The 23135-nt window shown below is 44.2% G+C and overlaps 1 protein-coding gene across 2 annotated transcripts; it reads right to left on the reverse strand.

Annotated features, from left to right (window-relative positions):
• Positions 1–431: 431 nt before the first annotated feature.
• Positions 432–22226, reverse strand: Cd34 (CD34 molecule). 2 transcript variants are annotated; one of them, XM_046452288.2, is made up of 8 exons: positions 21833–22226; positions 12405–12590; positions 11562–11809; positions 10127–10207; positions 2256–2406; positions 1986–2038; positions 1501–1665; positions 432–807 (listed from the first exon to the last, which is right to left on the reverse strand). In XM_046452288.2, exons 1-8 carry the CDS (start codon positions 21909–21911, stop codon positions 622–624), a joined length of 1149 nt encoding a protein of 382 aa, XP_046308244.1. In that variant the 5' UTR covers positions 21912–22226; the 3' UTR covers positions 432–621. The 2 variants fall into 2 exon arrangements, with proteins under 2 accessions (XP_046308244.1, XP_046308245.1); XM_046452289.2 differs by lacking the exon at positions 432–807 and adding an exon at positions 814–963.
• Positions 22227–23135: the final 909 nt, after the last annotated feature.

Genomic DNA, 23135 nt, shown 5'->3' on the forward strand with positions numbered 1-23135 from the left:
CTTCTACAACATGGAGCCAGAAAAGTGTGCCAGCTTCTGTATGTGGACAGAGGGAGACACATGAAGCTTGCAGGAACTTGGGAGAGCAAGTATGGAGCTGGTGGCTAAACCCACAGTGTCTTAGAGGAAGGATAGGGACAAGGTTTAAGACAACGTGTTTTTTTCTGGTTATATCATTGCAAGGGAGCAGGTACAAGGGGTAGTTTGGAGAAAGAAATACAAGGAAGAAACAGTAAAAGCCTCCTGGGAGAAAGATATATCTTAGAGAAGCCCATCCTTTCCCCTAGGGGCTTCTGTAAGGGGGCAGAGAGCAGGAGAGAAGGAGGGGGTCCCTGTGTGGATGCTGCAAGGCCATCAACCACCCTGGCAGCTCCTCTGGACCTTGGCTTTTCCCCACCACACCTTTACCAAGAAAAGACCAGAGTCTAGGCTCAGAGAGCTGAATGTATAAAGGGCACCTGGAAAGTGGAGGGTCCCCCCGAACGGCCTCTGGGGTGCACACAGAGGGGAAGGGTAGGACATGAGAGATGTTGCCTCCAGCACGGAGGCAATATGTGGTCAAGAGGCAGAGAGGGGCCACTTTTTCCTGGACACTGCCCAGTCTTGCCCCACCCAGCCAAGTCACAGTTCAGTATCAGCCACCACGTGTTGTCTTGCTGAATGGCCGTTTCTGGAGGAGGCCTGGCCGGTCCCGTTCTCCTGAGCCCCTCGATTCACACTGGCCTTTCCCTGAGCCTCAGAGGAGGACCCAGGTCCTGAGCTATAGCCCTGGCCTCCACCGTTCTCCGTGTAATAAGGGTCTTCGCCCTAGACAGTGTATAAATAAAGTAGCATTATCTGGTCAGCAGGGGTGTGAGACACTGTGAGGAGGGAAACCAGAGGGAGGAGGGGAAGGGAGGGAGAGGAGACGCAGCTGCACGTGCAGGCTCCTTTCTTCCAGTAGAGCAGTCAGGGTTCCAGCTCCTGGAGGAAAAAGGACAGAGGAGAGGCACCACACCGCGCCACCAGAGCCCAGTAGCCAACTCCCCCAAGACAACTGGCCGTCCTAAGGGTGGAATAAACTCCCCAGAGTAGGTGACCTCCCAAGGCCAAGAGGCATGCCTCAGTCTTGTCCTCCCCTTGTCCAGAACACTTCAAAAGTAGAAGCAAGATGGCACCTACTGGGCCTTCAATATGCTTATAAATAACTATGGTTGACTTAGTGGTCGGTTCTGGATGTACTCAGCTGAACTAGCCCAGGAAACACAATGCCATGAATCATCTGCTCTGAGAGTGAATAAGCGGGCTGGCCCCAGTTACTTTACCCACCATCTTGCTTTATGTTGTTTTGATTTTTCAACGGATACAGTATATGCATGAATGTGTATCCCCATACAGGAGCACACAGGTGAAGTGTCTTCTCTGGTATTTCTCCTCCCCCTCCATGATACCCATGATACCCCACCTCCCCAGAAGACCACTATCTTCCTCATTTCCTTTGCCCTGGACCCCAGAACTGACCAGCCTTTCTCCTGTGGGGCTCCAACTGCGACGGTTCATCAGGAAATAGCCAGTAGTGCCCAAGATGGCCAGCAGGATTCCTGAGGTGACTAGTGCAATCAGGGTCTTTCTGGAATAACTCTGGTGGTTTCCAAGATCTTGTTTCATGAAACTTTGGATCCCCAGCTTGAGGAGAAGACACAGAAAAGGCAGCCTGTCACTTGTAGAAAAGGATTTCTAGGAGAGGAAGGCCAGCTTACTTTATATCCCCGAGTGCAACTCAACAATGAATAGACACAAGAGGATAGTGACCTTGGGGATTTCTGAGACAGGGCTTAAGACTGACATCTCTGAATTGAGCTGCACTGTAAAATTTTTGGTTCAATCAGAAGAAGTGAAGACTGTCAGAGAAGAATGGAGGGGCAGGAAGGGAAACTTCTGGAGAAGATAATTACTACTCCCTGACCCCATGTTCCCTCGGAGACCCATCATGTCAGAGAACTTACCTTTCTCAGCTTAGACTGGTGTTTCTCCATAAGCCGGAGTTTGCTGGGAAGTTCTAGAATTAGAAACAAGGATTTGCTAAATCTAGAAGCTAGACAAACTTATGCAGCTATATCCTCCCATGCTGTTCTAGAAGATGCTCTGATGGCCAGGTTGGTCCATCTCGGCACCTATGGTCTCTGGAGCTCAGATGTGGGATCTCGACCCAGGATCTTTTAACCTCAGGCCTGTCTAATCTCAGCCCTACTCCCTGAGAAAAGGTGCATCCTTACCTGTTCCATTGGCCAAGACCAGCAGTAGGCACTGAGGTTTAACTTCAGACTGGGCGAGAAGCAAGGAGCACATGCCAGTCCCAGAATCAACATCCTCTTTCCCACACAGTATTTGAATCAGGTCCTCTCCTCTATCCTTCTTAAAGTCCTCCTAGGAAAACAGAACAACAGAAAGTAGGAGACGAACTTCCCGGTACCTCTGAACTGCATTTATAGTCTCAGGTAACAATTCTGACAGAAATTATAAATTACCCCTTCTCTCAAGAAGAACCTGTCTTTCTTAAATTCCCATTGAAAAAAAATAGTTACTAACAAAACAGTAAAAAAAAAAAAAAAACTTAAATTTTCCTGTACCAAAACATATACTTATTAGTATCTAAGACATCAGAGAACAGACTCAGGAAATGTTATCTTTAAATAAGATTGCCCATTTGTGCATACGCAGAAGGATCACAAGTTCAAAGCTAGACTCAACAAATTGGTGAGGCCCCAAGTAATTTAGTGAGACTCTGTCTCAAAATAAAATATATAAAAGGGCTGGGGATGTGGCTCAGTGGTTAGTTGCCCCTGGGTTCAATCCCTGGTATCAAAAAGAAAGAGAGAGAGAATAACGAGAGAGAGAGAGAAAGGGAGGAAGGAAGGAAAAACAAATCACTAACAGAAATGATGAACAATAATTCAAAAATAACTAAGAGAAAATCCTTGTTTGCAGGTTACATTAGACTCAAATGATGGCAGAAAAGCCAATGAAGGTGAGTAGAGGACAAACTTACGAGGGACCCTCCCTCTCCCTGTGCAGAGGGGTTTCCTAAAGGGCACTGCTCAAATGGAAATGATGTTTTTATCTGGTGTTTCAACCCCTTTTCCATCAAAAGCATAAAAATCTTAATGAAGTCCAGGTATCCCTCTCCAAAGTTGCTGACTGGTTCCTAAGACTCGGGAACTCAGACTCAGAAGATGAACTTCAACAAATGAGTCCCAGGAAAGGTATGAATTGGAAGCATTGGTTTTGCCCTTCAAAACCCTGATCTCCCACTTCCCGGGACTTATTTCAGCAGCCTCCCATCAGAGTGACCTCCCCTGCATAACCGAAACTAAGACTTTCTCCTCTGTCCGGCAGATGGCAGAGGCGGAAATGCCTGATGGCTCTGACAACTTTCCTGTTGGGGAAAACTGCTGGGGCGTGTGACAGTCATCAGACCTGGGCCTCTGTGGAGGAGAACGCTTCCTGTTTGCGGGCAGGGCTGCTGCTCGTGGCAAGGCCAGAGGTCCTCCCAGTTGGAAAGGAGCCTGGGTATTTTCCTACTGCTAAGATCTAAGTCAGGAAAACCCAGGTTCCTTTGCTTCTGCACAAGGCAAGGTCAAGATTGGCCTTAGCCCCCCACTGGAATTTGAGGGAGGTAAGGGAAAATAACTGGGCATGGACAAGGCGAGAAGAGCAGGGCTGGTCAATCCGGGTCACAAGACAGGAGCCCAACGGTAGCCTGAATCACCCGCCAAGACTAGGTCACAGAGAAGTGCATCCTCAGGCCCCTGCTGCTTCTTCCCTCCATTAAAAGATCAGTTCTGCAGGTTTCCCAGTAAGTCTTTGGGTAGAGACTCTCCTTCTGGAAAAGTCTGGCTCTTTAATACATTTGCATTAGGCAGTGTGGACCCCCACATTGGATATGACCATCAGTCTCCTATCGGAAGAGTATTGGGTAGACCCGGTTCTCCTCCCTCACCCACTATGCCTTCTGGACAGAGGGTAGGAAGTTCCCCAGCAGGTTTCTGAAGTGTCTCTGGCTGAAAAATGTCTGCTTCCTGGGGGAGACAGAGGGGCAGGGCTCCCCTAGGATCTAAAGTAGCCAGAGAGAATGGCACCTTCCACCTTCCCCTACTTCTCAGTGCTCAGAAGCTGCACCTCTACAGCTGCTCTGGCATTTATCAAGCCCTGAAGATAAGAAACTGTGGTCGGGTGCAGTAGCACACCCCTGGTGTGCCTGTAATCCCAGCAGCTTGGGAGGCTGAGGCAGGAGGATCATGAGTTCAAAGCCAGCCTCAGCAAGTTAGCAAGGCCCTAAGCAACTCAGCGAGACTCTGTCGCTAAATAAAATATAAAAAAAGACTGGGGATGTGGCTCAGTGGTTAAGCACCCCTGGGTTCAATCCTCAATAACTGCCCCCCTTCCAAAAAAAAAAAAAAAGAAGTAACTGTTGAAAACTGCTTTCGTTGGGGTTTGAGGATGGGATGGTCTATGAATTCCACACAATCAAAACTCCTTCTTCCTGTAGCAGGGTCTTTGTTTGCACACAGCAATTAAAATAAATGATGCTTACTATGTCTAGGGCACAGTCCTAAGGGTTCTTCATGTACATTTAGGCCTCCTACAAGCCTAGAAGATGGGCATAACTATTCTCTTCATTTCGTGGATGAAGAAACGGAGGCACACAGAGACTATTTACATGGCAAGTATCATGACAAAGGTACAACCAAAGTGCTAAGAACATACAAAGGACGGCGAGGTCATGTCTGGCATGGAGTTATTATCAGGAACATCTCAAAATAGATCTTGAAGAAGGGGTAGAATGCCTGCAGGTGAGGCTGGTGGGGAAAGATACCAGGGAACTAACTGGGTACCACAGTGGACGTGCAGGGCATCAACCCTTTTTTTGCCGTTGACTAGAATCTTCACAAGTTATGCAGCTAGTCTGAGTGTCAAGTTCCTCAGCTATAAACTGGGTTGTTTGCGTGACTAAAGAGACATTGTATGAACAATGTCCAATACACTGCGAACCTAGTGGACACTAGATAAATGGCAGCTATTACTATATTAATAGCAAGACCTTATATACTATATCACACAGAGTCCATATTTTACCATATTCTGCCTATCATTTCTCTCTAACTAGACTGTAAGACTTTCTGAGTATGTGCATAGGGTGGGGGCGAGGGTGTACCATACATAATTTTGAACCTGGACTGCACTAATCATAAAACCAAGCAAACAACAGAACTCAAGGAATTGTTGTTCAACTTAACACCCCACTGGTTGGCTTCCACATGGGGTCCCCCCCTTGCTTAACTTCTTGGACTAAATTCAAGGGAATAAGAGCAGCCAGCCTCCCACTCTGGAATCCAAGGGCCTCAGTGAATTGTGTTTGGGCCTAGAGAGGAGCAGGTGGGTCCTGAACAAAGCACAATGCTTCTCCGGATGCTCGGAATAAACATCCTCCCCCAAGAGACACTGCGCGGGCAAACATCATGGGAGAGTGGGCAGGAGGAAGCCACAGCCTCACCATTTTATTCATGAGAATCAGATTTATGAGCCCCTAATTATATCTGCTCACACATGTGACTTTGGAGAAATAATAAAACCATCTAACTTTTCTAGAGCAGCATATTCAAACTTTGCAAAGTCTCCAAACATATGTAAGAAGAACCTCAGGCACTGAGATGGGAGTGAGGGGAGGGACAGGCATGTTTTCTAAAGACCTTGAAGTCATTTATTTCCCAATGCTGAAATTTTAGGATCAATCTCCCTCAACCAGCCCTTTCAAAAATAATGTTATTTTTACTTTGCAGTGTGCATCTGACAGTGCAGGTAAAAATTATATTTTGACATGAGGACTGGAGTAATTCAAGGACCTGTTAGAAGTCAAACAACAAAGGGACAGTAACCAAGGGTGAGAAACTAGATTGTCTCTAGAGCTCAGGTTCTTTCCAAGAGACACACTGTCTTCATAAGTTTTTCATCTCGAGCTTATGTTTTGTGCATGGAAACTGACCTTTAGTGTTTGGGCAGAGGGCAAAGAAGGCGGGGGCTGGAGATGTGATCTGGGGGCTGGAGGCAGCCCAGCCCAGATGAAGTCAATATGACAGAATAAGAGTAATGTGAGCTAGCTGAGTAGAAACAAGCCCTGCACATAAACAGATGTAGCACTAGAGAAAGGTAGCAGTGGGGCTGGGGATAGAGCTCAGTTGGTAGAATGCTTGCCTTGCATGCACAAGTCCCTGGGTTCAATCCCCAGCACCACAAAAGAAAAAAAAAAGTAGTAGTAAAAAACCAAATTTGTGGGCGAAGGATTTGAATTATTATTTCTCCAAAGAAGATACACAAATAGCCAATCTGTACATGAAAAGATGCTCACCTTCACTAATTATCAGGGAAACGAAAATTGAAATGATAATGAGCTATTACTTCACACCAAATAAGATAGTTATGATAAAAAAAAAAATCAGAAAATTTCAAGTGTTGAAATTGGGAACCCTGAGCACAATTAGTGGTGATGTAAAACGATACAGCCATTATGAAAAACGGTATGTGATTCCTCAAAAACAGAATTACCATGTGATCCAGCAATTCCATTCCAAAACTGAAATCAGGGTGTCAAAGAAATAATTTGCACACTCATGTTTATAGATGCATTATTCACAGTAGCTAAAAGGTGGAAAAAATCCAAATGTCTACAAGTGGATGAAAGGATCAATAAAATGGAATATATACACACAATGGAATATTATCCAACTTTATCAAAGAAGGCATTTGTGATGAATGCTATGTATGGGTGAACCTGGATAACGTTATGCTAAGTGAAATAAGCCAATTGCAAAATGACAAACACCACATGATTCTACTTTTTGTGAAGTAGGTAGAGGAGTAGCCAAGCTCACAGACACAGAGGGAATGGAGGTGTGCAGGGCCTGGAGGAGTGTGGAGTTCTTCTACAGGTTAAGGGTTCCAGTTTTGAAGGATGCAAAGAGTCCTGGAGGCTCGTACAAAAATGTGAATGTACCTTACTGAACTATACACTTAAAAAGGGTTCTGAGGGTACATTTTAGATTATGTGTATTTTACCACAGTTAAAAATATTTTGGTGGGGCTCGGGATGTGGCTCAAGTGGTAGCGCGCTCGCCCGGCATGCGTGAGGCACTGGGTTCGATCCTCAGCACCACATAAAAATAAAATAAAGATGTTGTGTCCACCAAAAACTGAAAAATAAATATTAAAAAATTTCTCTCTCTCTCTTTTAAAAAAACAATTTAAAAAAGTAAAATAAAAATATTGTGTCCACCTAAAACTAAAAAATAAACTTTTAAAAAATATTTTGGTGAATTCCATTCAACCAACAGGTATAGAATAAGTCAATAAAGTAATCTCACATTTTAGAAACAATGTGGGGAACCACAACCACCAAAGCTAAATTAAGCTGGCACTGCAGCAGAGAGAATGCAAAATCAGACCTGGGGAGACACCCTCCGCTAATGAACGTTCTGAGATGTAGAAAAAGGTGTTTGAGGACACTGCAGTGTCACCTTCCCTTTCCTTGGCTGCCTGGAGCTAAGGATGGGGAGCAAAGGGAGAGTAATAGAGATTTATGTGTCTACAGGGTGTAGGTACAGAAGACAGGCCTAAATAGTCTATTTAGTACCCACCAAGCAGTAGGGCAGAGTTAGGGTTTGGGTAGCTGAGAACCATGAATGCATAGTTCTGTTATGAGCATGAAGCCCAGGTGCAGGTGAGTACTGGTATTAGGTGGGTACCAACATTACATGATAGGGAAAACCAAACAAGGAAAATTGAACCTGTCATGCTCCTCATTAGGCTCTGGGTAGGGCTACAAATTCTGGAACAAGAACTGCAGGCTGAGGAAAATTGATCCTGGGGAGTAGGAGGCACTGCTATTTGGGGGCTGGGGAGGAGGCCCCTTCAGGAAGAAAGGTAATAGACAGGAGTAGAAACACCAGGGAAAACGGAACTACCCATGTACTGACTGCCACAGGGATGATTCATTGTGAGCAGTGCAGAATCCTTTAGCATGGAACACTGGGGGAGCTGCTCTCTTTCCAAACCCCTACTTCACAGGTCCTCCCCAAATCCCAAAGGAACATATAGAGTTGTGACATAAAGTATATCAGACAGCAAAGACCACAGTGAAAAAGAGACCAGGGCAGAGTAATGGGAGTTATTTCTAGAGTGGCCCTTGTCTTGTACAATGACCCTAGTTAAAATGACCCTAGTTCGCACTTTGAAAAGCAACAGACACTTTGAAAGCTCTGCAGTCAGCTCTAAATCCTGGCCACAAAGAATTAGCATTCCGGCACAGATTGATGTGATACACAGAAAAGTAAATGCTCAACCAAAATGATAGGGAAAAAAAATGATCATTTTCCTTTGTTATAGTTAACAAAAGAGTTGACAATTTTTTTCCCTTAATGAGTAGGGTTGGAAATCAGCAGCAGAAACACTCTGGGTGTGTTTTTCAAATTGCATTAAGTTATTCTATTCTGTGAACTTGTGTTTTCACGATTTCCGTTCTTAAAACGCCCTGGCTTAAAAATTCTTTTAGGTGAAATTTAAAAAGATGTGTAAGTCAGAGAGAGAGACCCAACTGATGGTTGCAAGTAAGATGCAGTCGTTGGAATGACCAAAATAAGTAACTTATACCCTCCATAAGCTGCAATCTGTTCATGCCACACATCACCTGTGTGTTTTCGTTAATTCCCAATTTGTAAGAAAATGCTTTTTATAAGTAAATAACACTCTTCCTTTCACCTCCATCCTTCGTCTTGAACCTTGTTATTCTCATGAAATAGGATTTTTCTGAAACCAGGCAGGAGGCTTGGTATCATCATTAAAAATTAACACGAGGCCATATATATTCTTAACCAATGCAGTAAGACATGAAACTGAAACAACAGCCTTAACTACTGAGAAGAAGAGAGAAACAATATATAGTGACAGAGAACACAATTGCTTTCCTCAAAAACTAAAAAGAACCAAATAAAAAGCTACTGGAGTTCATAAGCAAGTTCAAGAAAATGGTTAAACCCAAGGTAATTATTCAAAACTCCATCAACTTTCTAACATCCCAACAATAATCAACTGGAATATATAATAGGATATGGTGTTATAAACAAGCTTAAGAAATCCATCAAACCTACAGAGAAACGGACTAGCGGTATAGTTCAGTGGTAAAGTTGCCTAAATCACATGAGGCCCTGAGTTTAATCCCTAGCACTGGACCAAAAAACAAAACAAAAAGAAACAAAAAAAAAAAAAAAATCAACCAAACAAAAAACTTGCAAGGAAGAAAAAAATCTAAATTAAAAATAAATAAATAAATAAATAAATAAATTTAACAACAACATACCAGGCTTAAAAATGCCAAAGAATACTGGGGGGGTGGGGGGGGGGATGAAGGATTTTTAGAACAGTTCCAATTAAAATGGTGGTGGGATTTTTTTTTGGGATGCTGACAGATGTCTTCAAAGATTTTCTAAAAGAAGAGCTGGAAACTACTATATACTTTTTATAGTATAATGAGGAAAGACCTGATTAGCCGCATATTAAAAGTACAAATAAACAAACAAAAAACCTTAAAATTTTAAAACAGATAAAAGCATAAACAAACTAAAAAGATAAAAGTAAACAAAATAAAAAAAGAAAAAGAATGTGCCCACACATATAGAAACCTGTAAGCTACCATGTAAATTAAATATAAGCTTTATTGAATGAGGTGATCATTCAATAAATAACTTTAGGAAAAACAGTTTTATGGAAAATACAGCATTACAACAAAGTAAATTCTGCATACCACTAGAATTAGTTGATTAATTTATATCTGGATAACAAAAAGGAATTTCTTAACATAAAAGCATACTTCAATCTGACATAAAATAACAAAATTTTATTCCAATTGGTTTTGCCTTTTTTGCCCACCAGATGGGGCCTCTTACTCCCAAAAAATACAACACTCAACATTAGAAGCAGCCTTTCCCTGCTGAACTCCTCAGACCCCTACCAAAATCTGGCCCAATCCAAGATGCTTTAAGGATGTTCAAAGGGTGTGTGGGGGAGGGGAGGAGGTAGCAGGTCAGGGTTGACTTACGCAGCTAGACGTCTCATTTAGCTCCAGGCAGATGCCCTGAGTCAATCTCACTTCTCTAATTCCTGAACATTTGATTTCTCCCTGTATTAAAACAAAAACAAAATACATATGAGAATCTTTGTCTTTCATTTCTTTCTTACCTCCTTTCCAGTTGGATTTCTATGAGGTACTCTCTTAAAAGGTTTTAGGAAACAGGAAATTTAAAATTTGTCAATGATAAAAACCCCAAATCTGAAAGGCTCCAAAATCGAACTTTTTGAGTACCAACATGATGCAGTAAGCAAAGATGTCACATCACAAAGTTTGTCTTATGAACAAAGTTATTGAAAAATGTTGTATAAAATTGCATTCAGGCTATGGATATACGTATATGTGTATATATGTAATAGACACATTTTGTGTTTTGACTTGGGTCCAGTCTCCAACCCCCAGCATATCTCATTTTATGTGTAAATATTAAAAAAAAAAATCCCAAACCCAAAACACTTTTGGTCCCAAGCACTTCAGATAAGGGATATTCGGCCTGTGTTGATTCTGTATTCTTCCATTTCACACATTATCCCTGTTGGATAATCAAATGGTTCATTACTGGGTTACTGGCTTGGGCTTATAGGCAAGTCACTATTTACAATTTATAAACACTGGCTCCAATGATACAGAAATGGGAGAGGGAATCTTTTCCCAGTTGGGCTATTTTTCTTCTAGTCAACTGCACACTTGCAGGAAGCCCATATAGACAAACAGACAGTGGGATGGCCAGACAGATCCTGGAGACACACCCATTCTCCTCTTGGCCCTTAGGACTGCCCAGATTCTTATGCTGGCTCTTTAGAAACAGAAACTAGGTGGGCCTCTCATGCCTGTCCTAAGGCTGCATGCATTCAGATTTTCTGCCCTTCATGCTAAAAACTGTTGACAGCCACATGCCTCAAGGCTCGGAAGGGCAGGCTGAACTAACCATCCCAAGTGCACTCAGTTCCTACCACTGCCAATGGCGCCCTCACTGCCTCTCTATGCCTGGCACAACCACCAAACTCTCTCACTCAGACAAAATGCTATTTGCCCTAAATATTGTGAGAGAAGCAGCTCCCTTAAATGGGACATAGATTCCAAATATTCCCAAAGGGAAATGGTGCCCAAGTCAAAGCCACACCTATAGGTATAGAAGGAACCATAGAAGACTGGATGGATCTCTGAGAATCTCCTTTGCTTTCTACTAGAAAAAATGCAATACCCAAAGCAAAGCTCACCCTTGCCACCTGAGTGTGCTCTTTCCCCCATTTCTGACGCCTCCCAGCAATATTCAAAGTGCATATTTCTCTGCTGATTCCCATATGATCCAAATCTCATCATCAGCTGGTATGAAAAGAGGGAAAGAGAGCTTGCTTGCATATGAAGTGAGAGGGCAATCTGCCTTTGGGCCCAATTTACCCACCTTGATGATGCTTGGGGTAGGAGAAGATAGTGTATAGGGTTCCGTGGGTGATGTTATCACAGAGCTGGTGCTATTGGGTGAGTAATCTGAAACATTTACAGGTGGCTTCAAGGTCATCTCTGAAGTCGACACATTTTCTGGGGTGGTGAACACTGTGGTGGCTACAGAGGTCTGTGGCTGGACAGAAGAGTTTGTGGTTTCGGGGACTCGGGTGACCCTAGAAGTAGATGTCCAGCTGTCCGTAGCCTCTGGAATACACCAAAACTCAAATGTTCATGTGTGCACAGGCACATATATACAAATGAACACACACAACCTCAGCTCATGACATGGACAGGGATTTTTACATAGAAACAGGAGCTTGGGGAGGTACTGTTATTTCATCTCCTTATCTCGACCAAACTCATTCCAAGCCATTGTTGGAACCATAGTTATAACCTAGCATGTGTTTGAGGTGCCCTCCGGATTCTGAAAGTGAATTACATGCTGCCTTAGAGAAGCCGAAGTTGCCCAAGATGAACCTAGAGCCCTTCAAAGAGACCATGATCTATGCTCTATGCAGTCCTCATCTGATCTTTATTACCAGCTGAACTCAGCATGAGAGGAGCATTCAGGGAGCAACACTCCTCAGGAGCAGCTGTCAATTCATTGACCTGAGAAAGATGTCATCATTGGAAGAATTATCTAGAACCTATGTCAGAGTACCCTAAGCAAGATGCCCAAAGTACTAATGCAAGGGTTAGTTTGATTCTATCTGTGGCAGAGGACATGGTCTGCAAACATTCTATCTGCTTTATAAAAGTACCAGCAGCATTGCTTGAGGAACTTGGACAAATTCTTTACCTGAGATGACTGATGTGGTCTCACTGCTGTTCTGAACGTCAGGATGGAAACTGTTATTTCCGTGGATGCTTTGTGTTATGTTTTCCTGCTTGGGTACACTTGTTGAAACACTTTCAGGAGACATACTCGTGGAGGGTGATTCTGGGGTAACAATAGTCATGTTCTCCATATTTGTGAACCCAGAGGCTATAGGGAAACAAGGAGGAAAAGTCAGAACCTTTCTGGAGCATCATGACATCTCCTGACACAGTTTCTTAGCTTCAAGCAGAAACTTTTTGGAATATCCCCTTCTGCCCCTGGCAATGAAACAGCAGTAAATCCTCCTGGACAGTGGACTAATTTCCTATTACTAGATTTTTCCAGAGCAAACGGAGAAATAAAAATTTATATGCACCCAAGTGTCTAAGGTAGTACTAACTGTAGGAGGGAAAAGTTGCAAGCATCAAAATGAATTATAATAAGATAAATGGCATATACACTTAATATACTACAGTCACTACACAATCATATACATAATTTTCCCAAATAAAAATTTATAAATTCCAAGCAGCAATGTGAAAATATGAGGTAGTGTTCATCAGTGTTCAGTAAAATATTAAAATACAAAATTACACCTGAGATATATGAGATACACACACATACATATATGGCAGAGATAAAAAAAAAAATCTAAGGGAAGACAAGTTTCTATTTCCTCTTTGATGTATCCTTCTCTTTTTTGGTCATTCCCCATCTGACATATTAACTCTTGGAATAATCACACTATCACTATGTAATCTCCTTTAAAAAAAAATCTTCTTGGTCTTTCTCATTCCCAAAACCCCCTCATCTTTTCCCTTGTGACCTTCTAATACATTCTCCTTTCCTTTCATTTAGGAACTCAGTTGCAGCAAGAACTCCAAGATTTCTTTTTTAAGAGGCTCTAACCTAAAAATTCCTAATGGACCAGAGAACACAAAGCCTGGTTCCTTATTAAGTGTAATGGGCGGGGTGGGGGGGGTGCTACATTCTGGCTCCACCAAGAACTAACTATGTGACTTCACATGTGTATGTACCTCAGTTTACTTACCTCTTAAGTGAGGGTCTTTTCTGTCTACCTTACGTGAAAAAATCAATGATATAACAAGTGATAAATTACTTTAGTTGAATGTTCCTGAATCTAATCATTCTCTGAAGATCTTTGCAAGTGTCCTTGCCCCTCATTTCCATATATTCTGCATACCAAGTGGTACCATCTATAGATTAGGGAAGGAAAAGGCTTCCACCTGGACCTTGGACCTTCTGTGTCTCCTGTGAGGACTGACTGGCATGTACTCTCTCTTCTAGATTGCACTTTGAGGACCAGAAGTTCTTTGACTTCTTGTTCAAATGATTCTTTTCTCACATCTGAGATCTGCATGGACTTTTCCCCAGCCCATCTTTTTAAGGGTGAACTGCAGCACTAGGAGGTGTAAGGCCAAGGCCCACTGGTAATCAAGTGCTGGCCACTTGCAGGGTATAGGTGGGGTGATCCATGCATCCGTGCAAGAATCCCCCAGAGCGTGGGCCCAAGTCATAGGGAAGAAGAGAAGAGAATTAGGCTGGGGTGAGGGTCCATCTCTTCCTGATAAGGCAAATTGTGTACTGAATTTCAAGAGCGTGGGAATCCCAAATTCAAACCTGGCCTTCCAAGTAGCCATGAAGGTTATGTTTGTCAAGTTAACAAAGATAAAAGATATTTTATTTACCAGTTAGTTGACCTGCTTTAAAACTGTGAAGTTATAAATGTAGACATACAGAACGTGGGCCTCTGTTGTACTCTGGCCTTGGGCTCTGTAAATGTTAGAGGTCGACTTAGTATCAATAGTTCACACTTGCAGTACCATCCTCAAGAAAATGCCTCTGAGGATCCCAAGACACCCTAAAGCTTGTCTCCAAATTTTCCTGCTTAAGATCTAGGTCTGTTTTTCAGAGGTTTACAGGTAAACAGCACTGTAGAATGAAACCTCTTGATCCCTCGGCATCAAGAAAGAAGTCAGACTTTTAGCTTCAAGTCAATTAACCTGAGGCCAAGGAGGCTTCCCCTAAAGGTGGTGACCAGGGTCTCACTCTACCACATCTGCCTTCCTCCCCAGCAGGCTGCAAGTAGATTAATATCAACAGCAAATGTATAGTCACTTTTTTTTCTCTTAGGTGATAGGAAAGCAGGCAGAAGATGAAATATTACTATCTCAATTTTAGAGATAAAGAACATAAATTACCAAGGTGTTGACCAAGAGGCAAGATCATAGATGATGTAGGGCAAGTAGTGACAGACACTGGTGTTCAGCTGACTCCTGCAACATGTTGTAAGGTGGTCAGGCTGGGTTTAAACTACTAAGGGCCCAAATGCATTCTTCACACTTCTGGAGAAACAAGGATGGGTGAGTTCTTATCTGGCTTAGATGGGAGGTGGGTTGATCAAAATAAAATAGATGTGAAAGTCAATTCACGCTACTTCCTTTTTTAGATAGGACCCCCTCACTAATCTGACTCTAGGACATGAATTCATTATAGGGAGCAGGTGTTGGTGACATTAGGACACTGAAGTAAAAGATCATGCTCAAGGCACCATTCCAAGGCACCCCTGGAATCTCCCCTTGACACCCTCTTTTTGCCCACACCCTCCCTTCTCTGTTCAAACACGTCAATTCCTGGGAATCTCATCTGGTCCAGCCTGGTCCAGCCCTTTTCCCTCTCCAAAGGAAGCAAGGCTTGGTAGAAATGATGTCATGCTTTTGAACCCCCTCCCCCAAGGGGCCTCCTTCACCCAGAAAAACACTTTTGAACTTTTCCAGATGTGAACAGAGACCTGCTGCTAGTTCTGAAGACAGAGGTGTCTGTTCCAGAATAGTGAAGCAACTCTGGACCTAGGCCAGCTACTGACCCGCGGGGGACGGGCTCCCAGCTGCAGCAGCCTCCTCCTCCCACTGTTTGGTTAAGCATGGAGGAAGGTACTATAATCTGTTTGCAAATGAGAAGGGGACCCTAACGTCACATTCATGGCTGTGAGCCGAGGGTGAGCAGAGAACCTTCTGAAACACTAGAGACGTAGACAAAGGAAGGGCAGAAAGGCAAGGCTAAGGGACGGGCTCTGTATAAACTGGCACAAAGCAAGGAGACCTTATGGCCAGGGAGCCAATCCTGACCTGGCTACTATCACTTAGGTCACTCAGTTGAGTCCCTGGGCTTCAGTCTCCAGGGCTCCCTTTAAAAGTTCACCAAAGAGACCGGGTCTTGAAGGAATGACAGACAAAGAGTCAAGATTGACTGCAGGCTTCTTTTTATTCTCTTCCCCTTCACATCCATGGCCTGAAACCATCAAACACTGGCCTTTCTTTTTCTGAGCTTCTGACCTGCGGCTCTGTAGGGGACTAACAGCAGCCTACAGTCAGTGGGAATCTGTCAGACGCTGAGAGACAATTGATGAAACCTCCACTGTGGTCCATTCTAGACAAGAGGAACAGCCCTTGACCTCATCCCTGCAGAGAACTGTAGTTCAACTTAAAACTGAATAAAAGGCCACCTTCTGTTGTTTACTTCTCAGCCCATCCTTATTAACCGCACCACTGTAAGGGCTATCTGACCTTAGTTGTCCTATAGGATCTTGATGCACAAACTTGGAGCCAGGGAAGAAACAAGGTGTCAGGAAGTTAACAAATGAGAAGGATAAGAAGTCAAATAGATGTCACAGAATTCATGTAGCAAAATTCACACAATTGAACTTATAGGTATTTATATAGAAGCAATTTTTCTTGTTGGACATGCAATTTTAAAATACTTGGTTATTTGCTATCTTAGCCAAAGCTGACAATTAGAAAGAAACTATTAGAAGCAAATAAGAAGCAGCAGCAGCCGAAAACTAAGAAACTAAAATAAATGAAAAGCATACATGGGTACCAAACCTGCACTAGTCGGGTATCATTTATGAGGAGTAAATAGATACACACCTTCATAAGCATTAACAATGTCACTGAGTTGCAACAGAGCTACGTTATTTTCATGATCCATCTGAGTCATGAAGGTTGAAAGTCCTTTTATCTGGGGGTGTACTCTGAAGAAGCAGAGGAACTCGCAATGCATTTGAAAATACTTCCACCTACAATTAGTATGTTGAAGATTCTTTTGGTCATGAAAGGAGGTTTACAAATTCTCAGAGCTCCAGGAAGCTGCTATAAGTAAATTCCCATACTTGAAGAGACTGAGGTTTTCTATACTTGGTCTTACTTTTCATAGGTCTCTCATAATTTTTTTTTTAACCATGCTGTTTCTTGGGCAGCTGACAGCCAGCCCCAATCTGCCCACTTGCTAGCTTCCAGCCCAAGTGAAGCATTTTGAAGGAGTTCCTGGGTATCTTGGTGGAAAGCACATGTCCTCAGACAGGACAGGTTGGAGCCCACAGCCTCATAAATAGTCTTATTTTAACTCTCCAAACCTTTCCTATAAAATGGGGATTAAAAACAAACCCTACCTCCTGGTCATTTTGAGGAACAAAGGAGGTCACCAAGTGTACAGCATTTGCCTGTCTGGTAGTTGTTTAAAAGCCAGCAGCTGTCGTTATGATAAGCCCCTTCCTTCTGCTCCCCAGAGAGCAGAAGGCTTATCTCTATCACTCATCTGGCACAAAATCACATATGCTGTTTCCTCAAGATAGGTCTAACTGTCACCTCAGTTAGACTACAAATATCTTGAGTGGTGGGGCCATTCTTATACTTGTGTGTTTTACCCATGGCACTGAGGATAATCCTGGGATGTCAGGAGAAGCAGTAGGGTCGAATAGCTGTGTTGGATATGTTCATACCTACAGCTTCTACTACGGCAGTCTCATTCTGATGCTTGGTTTTAAGAGGAAATATATTAAATTAGGGAGTGTCCACATAAAGACAACCAGGATTAGATTTCTAGAAATCAAGTCACACTGTTGAAGACCTAGCATTATTTCATTTAGATCAGGGCTTGGCAAACTATCGCTGGCGGAACAAATCTGGCCCAGGGACTGATTTTGTATGGCCAGTGAGTCAAGCATGGCTTTTACATTTCTAAGTGTCATAAAATAATACAAAGTAAAGATGTGCATGAGAAACCCTGTAGAGCTCCCCAAACCTTAAATATTTACTATCCAGGTCTATACAGGAAAAGTTTGCTGACCCTTAATCTGAAAAAGAAGAATCTGAGAAGGGAGAATAAATGACTTATTTCAAGATTCATTTCACTTAAACAGTATATGCACATTTTCCCCCCTGAAGCACCAATGATGTGAAAAGGGTCTTGCTCAGTTCTATAGAGAGCACAATATAAGCCAGTTTGATTCCTTCCCTCCATTAGGCATTAGTGTCAATGTAATTTAAATAAATCCCTCAAGGATTCCACAATCTAGGGGGGCTGACTAAAATGGTCTTTAGGGATTTTCATGAAGAACCAGATTAAACCTATGACAATCAAAAAAAAAATTACTATAGTGATTAGAAGTTACAGTAAAGCTAATTTCACTGCAATACAAGGAGAAAACTTAATGTAGGTTGTTTTTTTGTTTTGTTTTGTTTTGTTTTTTTTAAACGAGATGAGCTACTTTGTGGGATAAGTAAGCCCCTCATGTTTCCTGGAAGCATTCAGGAAACATCCTTGTTAGGGGTCCCTGCCAACCCTCTGATCTACCATGAGTTGGAAACATACTAAACTAGAACAAAGGGCTGGGCTGATGTCTTCCTAAGGGAAAGCTGAGATGCAGGCATAAACCAGGTAAGAGTCTGCGGCCTGATCATCCCCAGTGTACTGAGATTTTTCTTTTATAGTCATATAGCTTGTCTTGACCCCATCCATTTACTTTGGAACCTCAACAGCCTCAGGATCCTTGGGTTGCCTACATTTCTTCCACTCATGTCTTTCTGTTTTCCTAGCTCCTGTGACCCTTGGATTGCAGCTCCATATCTTATTGTACTCACTATTACACTACTTCAACATACGCTAGCCAAGCACCCATTCCTTTAGTCTTTGCAGAGAACCACTCACACAAGACCAGTAGGCAAAAAAAATGATTTTTACTGAAGGTTTGAGAGAGTGGAGCAAGATTACAGGGCATCCTAGGAAAGATGACGGTATAACCTTGAAACATCATATCTTACCATGCTAATGACGTCATACTACAAGGAATCTTCTTAGCCAGGTCTTTTCCACCCTCCACCCATCACTGTTCCTCTCTTGCTGCAGGTAGGTCCCCTCTCCCTGGGCTCTGGAGCCCTCTAGCCTTTGTCTCTTGAGACTACCCAAACCCAAAGCCCAGTTTATCATACTTAGCAAGCCTGTCTCCTGTCTGCCCTTGCACATCCAGGGTTTGTCTAGGTTGTTGGCTTTCTCACCCAAAGATCCAATTAACACATTTTCTTTAACAATGGAGCACCGATATCTAGAGATGCCACTTCCCTAAGGGGTATCTGTTTTTATTTCATTTTATTTTTTTTCCAAATCAGGAAGGAACAGACCTCCTAATTAAGCCAAAAGGCTTTTCCCCTTGCACCTGAAGGGAAGTGATTCATTCCCTGATGGGGCCCACAGTGCGGGTCCAGTGAAGTACACCTTGTCATGTCTCTCTATTTGATCTCCGCCTTCCCAAAATGCATGCATCTTTTGCCTTATAGCACAAAAATCAGGGCCCTTTAGACAAAATATTGTAGAGAATGTGTTTTCATTTGTTAGCTAGAGGGAAGAAAATGTTCTCATTAGAGAAGCTGAAGCCCAAAAAAATATGGAAATTCTGCCCTGGCAACCATGAGAAGTTTCTATTGGAGGGTGGAGTTTTGTTCTTTTCCCATACCTTCATGCTTCCTGTTCTCCACACCACAGGACTTTTAGTTAGATCAACTGAAGTCCATGAGAGAGAGAGGCCCAAGTGCCCTGAGGGTGGAGCTGGGTAATCATCCAACCCTGAATGTAAGCCCAGGCCTTTGAGCCCAGGGTCTAAAGGAAATAAGGCAATGAGACCGTAAGAGAGGAATTTGTTCCTCCTTATTATTTGTTTTTGTAGGACTCTGTGCCTGGGTTTATCTGCTGCAGTTTGGCACTTCTTGCCCTGAGCATTTGGAGACAAAGACTCAGGAAAGGAAGGAGATGAGGAGGCCCAGGAGGTGGAGCCAAAGGGATAAGAAAAGGGCCCAAGGCCCTAGCAAGTGCTATCAGCCAAACAGGAATGCCGTGAAGTCCAGGATTTGCAAAGGTTGTGCAGACTGGGCTGGCCCTACAAGGGGGAGCACTGGGGACCACTGACTTAGTCAGAGGTCCCCAAGGCTACTCCTTCTCATCGCCATGTGGCAGAGAGTCAAAGGGTGGAGTCCGCTCCCCTCTGGAAAATATCTGATAAAATTCTTTTCCCTTTTCTTTTTCCCCTCTTACATGTAGCCCCAGACAGGATATGGGTGTGAGGTCCACAGGCACGAAGGACCCAAAGAAAGAAAAGGAATGTGACCTATTCCGGCAGGACTGGGGGTGTTGTCAGGGTGAGGGGAGTTATAGACTTTGAAGGAAAAAGAGACCCTAAGCCTGAAAAAAAAAAAGAAAGAAAAGAAAAAGGATCCCTAATTAATTACTGAAAGGCTTCCCACCGGGCTGGTAGCTAAGCTGTGCTGCCCAGGGGTCCCTAACCCACCCTCTGCAAAGAGAGCCCATTTGTGGTTAGCTGCTATGCCTGTGTCCATGCCAATCTCACAGGCATAGAGCTCCTGAGACCAAGTTCTTCATTGGGATAGTAATGAGACATCACAGAACTCCACACTAAATTTCTCAGTAATAATTACTCTTTTTTTTTTTTTTTTTTTGCAATGGCCCATTGGTAGCATTTCAACTTATAGTCACTCATTTCATTTATCCTACAATATACCCAGGACAGAAAATAACTCCTAATATTAAAAAAAAAAAAAAATCTAAACAGAAACCCTAGAGAGGTCTTGGGGAAAGCATTAAGTCCAAGTAGTAGACTATTCTTCAGTCCAAAGCTGAGATGCTGAACTTCCCAGCACATCTGTCAGAGGTTTTGCAGCAGTTGCACTACATCCCCCCCGAGCCCTCCTCTGCAGGCCAAGGCAAGAATGATACTAGCCAGCTGAGGAAATAAAAAAGGGTGGGCCTCCCTTAGCCCAGGCCCAGGTCAGCATGAGCTATGCGGCCAAAAGAAAGTGCAGCATCTGATGGGAATCTGAGCCATTGGTCAACTCACCCCTGCTATGAGGGAACAGTGTAGCACCCATTCTAGGGTTTCAAAACCTCACCAACAGCTTTATCCCTGTCTAAAGAGCGTGTCCAAGGTTTCCAAACACTCAACCCAGAACCTAACTCGGCCTCCTCCAAGCCAAGCCAGCTCTCTCCAACTGGGTGGACCCAAACAGGGATAGTAGAGGAGACTGGGAGCAAAGAGGCCCAGCAAGCAGATCTACTTTGCAGGGCCACCCAAGGTGGGTGGTCTTTAGCATGTAGTGAGTTGGGAACTGGGAGCCCTAGAGAGTTGTTTAATAAAGGGAGAGCGACTTACAAAGTTTCAAACCTCTAAGTGAGATGACATGGAAAGGTTATTTCCCCAATGAAAACAATTAATTATGTTTAGTGAGTACCTACTATTTTTTTCCAAAGTGAGAGCAAGAGCTTCAGAGTGTGTGGGGGTGAGCAAGGAGTGTCCTGACCTGTCTGCTAGCTTTAGAACTTGGAGGCGAGCAATAAATACTTTGAGTTTGTGCAGGGGTGAGGAATTGTGAAGAGAGGGAGGCAGGGAGCCCTCGATAGGATCCCGGCTGTATCTGGAGGGGTAATTCTAATTTTGCTTTCCAATCTTTAATGCAAGATCACCCCCCTCCCCCATCCTCAAGGGCTGTTCATTCCAAACGCCTCTGCTCACCCAACTCGGCTTTCCTCTAGGACTCCCAGGACCCTGCACCTCACCCCCTGTTGGCTTCCCTTGAATTCCTTAATGCCCATTGTGGATCCCCGGTCTTAGTAGACTGTGGGCGCCGGGGCCCTTCCCACCAACCCGCTCCGGGACGCTGCTTTCTGAATCAACCAACAGCCGCACAACTTTCCGGCTTCCCTCCTCCCCCTTCTCCTGGCTCCCGCTCCAACTTTGCGCTCCGCACCTTTGGCAACGCCGAGACGTTGGCATCTCCAAAGCGCTTTATTTTAGTCCATTTCAGCGAGCCGTGTTGTCCGGCTCACACCTCGGGTAAATTTACATTCCCGTGGTGTCTTTCCCCTCCCACCGCCACCGAGTCCCAGGTGAAACGCTGGTCCCTCCTGAGCAACGGTGGGCGACAGTGCGCGGGTGGGGCAGGGGTCCCTTCCCTTCGCGCAGCTCTGTTTGTGGCTCAGCCCAGCAGCCGCTCGACCCTCCCCGCTAGGAAGGCGCCCCGGCGCGGCGCGCGATCGGTACTCACGCAGCAAACTCAGCAAGCAGAGCGCGGTCCAGCCCCGCGGCATCCCGGGCCCCGCGCGCGCGCTCCTGCGGCCCAGCATCCTTCCCGCGTCGCTCCCGAAGAGATGCACAGAGTGGAAGACACTGCTGGGCCCGGCCGGGACGCGCTCCTCCCGCCCCCTCCGCCCGGAGGGGGTGGGGGATTCTTGCTTTTTTTCCCCTCCTCCCTCTTTAGTCTTGGCAAGGCCGGCCCCTCGCCTTGGCTGCCACTAAAGTGAGCTTCCCTGGTTAGTCCCAAAGGCCGAGGACGTGAGTCCAAAAAGGTGGAGGGTTGCGTGGCCCCAGACGTCTTGTTCAGCTTTCTGAAGAGGCCTGATCCTGATTCTAGACTTCAAGCTGCACTTGCACTTAACTGTTAACCCTCTGTGTCAGCCTTGCTGGTGGCCAGGATAGAGGCAAGTATCTTCTGACCCCTGCCCCCCTCCTTTCCTTTGTGTTTTTCTTCATTTTAAAGTGTCAAGCCCAGAACAATCTGTGGAAGGAATCTGCTGTTACAGCCTGCGTTTACAAGTGTGATCATTTTGCCAATCAGGTAAAATGCACCACATGTTCAATCCGACACATTTAATGATAGACACAGTAGATACTGTGTTGCATGTTAATGAAGAATTTAAAAAGGGCAGGACACGTAAATTACTATAATTACACATTTTGGCAGTTCAATGTATCCTTGTAGACTTTTTCTCTCACCCCCTCCCCCAGATCTATAGTATTTGTGCTATTTTGAGGGATATTTTTTCCCCTATGACCATCCATATTTTGCCACTTAGTTTGATGGTAACAGTTACCATCATCATGAAGACAAAAGACCCCCATCCCCAACACCTGGAATGCCTTCTGCCCAGTCACTGTTCTTTAGTCCTGAGTCTAAGTCTCTAGGGGCTTCACTTGGTTATACCTTCAGAAGAACTTCCAGTGATTCTACCCTCCACCACCTTATTCATTCCCAAGCTTTCTGTTCCCAACAAGTTGTTCTGGGTGTTGGTGAATTGAACTGCAGAAACTTGCATCTGGGCAGTCAGCCTTGCTATGAATTGGGGTAGGAGAGACAGGAGGAGAGAGGAGATGGCTGGGCAGATGACCCTGGCAGGGATTGAGATAAGGCATAGTCTGGGGGAACACGTTCTGAGATCCTGAGTCACAGGACTGCAAATACTCAGTCCAGTCTCTTCCATGATGGCTGAGTCTCTTGCCTAACGGGGACAAAAGGAAGGTTAGAGCAGGACCTTGGAATCCCTTCTGATATACTTCTCTACAGATACCAT

This window comes from Marmota monax, unplaced genomic scaffold (genome assembly GCF_021218885.2).
Source record: "Marmota monax isolate L192 unplaced genomic scaffold, Marmota_monax_Labrador192_F-V1.1 WCK01_AAM20220418_F8-fsc00105, whole genome shotgun sequence".
Lineage (NCBI taxonomy): Eukaryota > Metazoa > Chordata > Mammalia > Rodentia > Sciuridae > Marmota > Marmota monax.

Coding starts and splice junctions, on each gene's coding strand:
- Cd34 (XM_046452288.2), bottom strand. CDS start 21,911: ATGCTGGGCCGCAGGAGCGCGCGCGCGGGGCCCGGGATGCCGCGGGGC. Junction 11,810..12,404: donor GACCACATCAGTCATCTCAG/GTAAAGAATTTG, acceptor GGTGTATTCCAG/AGGCTACGGACAGCTGGACA. Junction 10,208..11,561: donor CTACCCCAAGCATCATCAAG/GTGGGTAAATTG, acceptor GTTTTAATACAG/GGAGAAATCAAATGTTCAGG.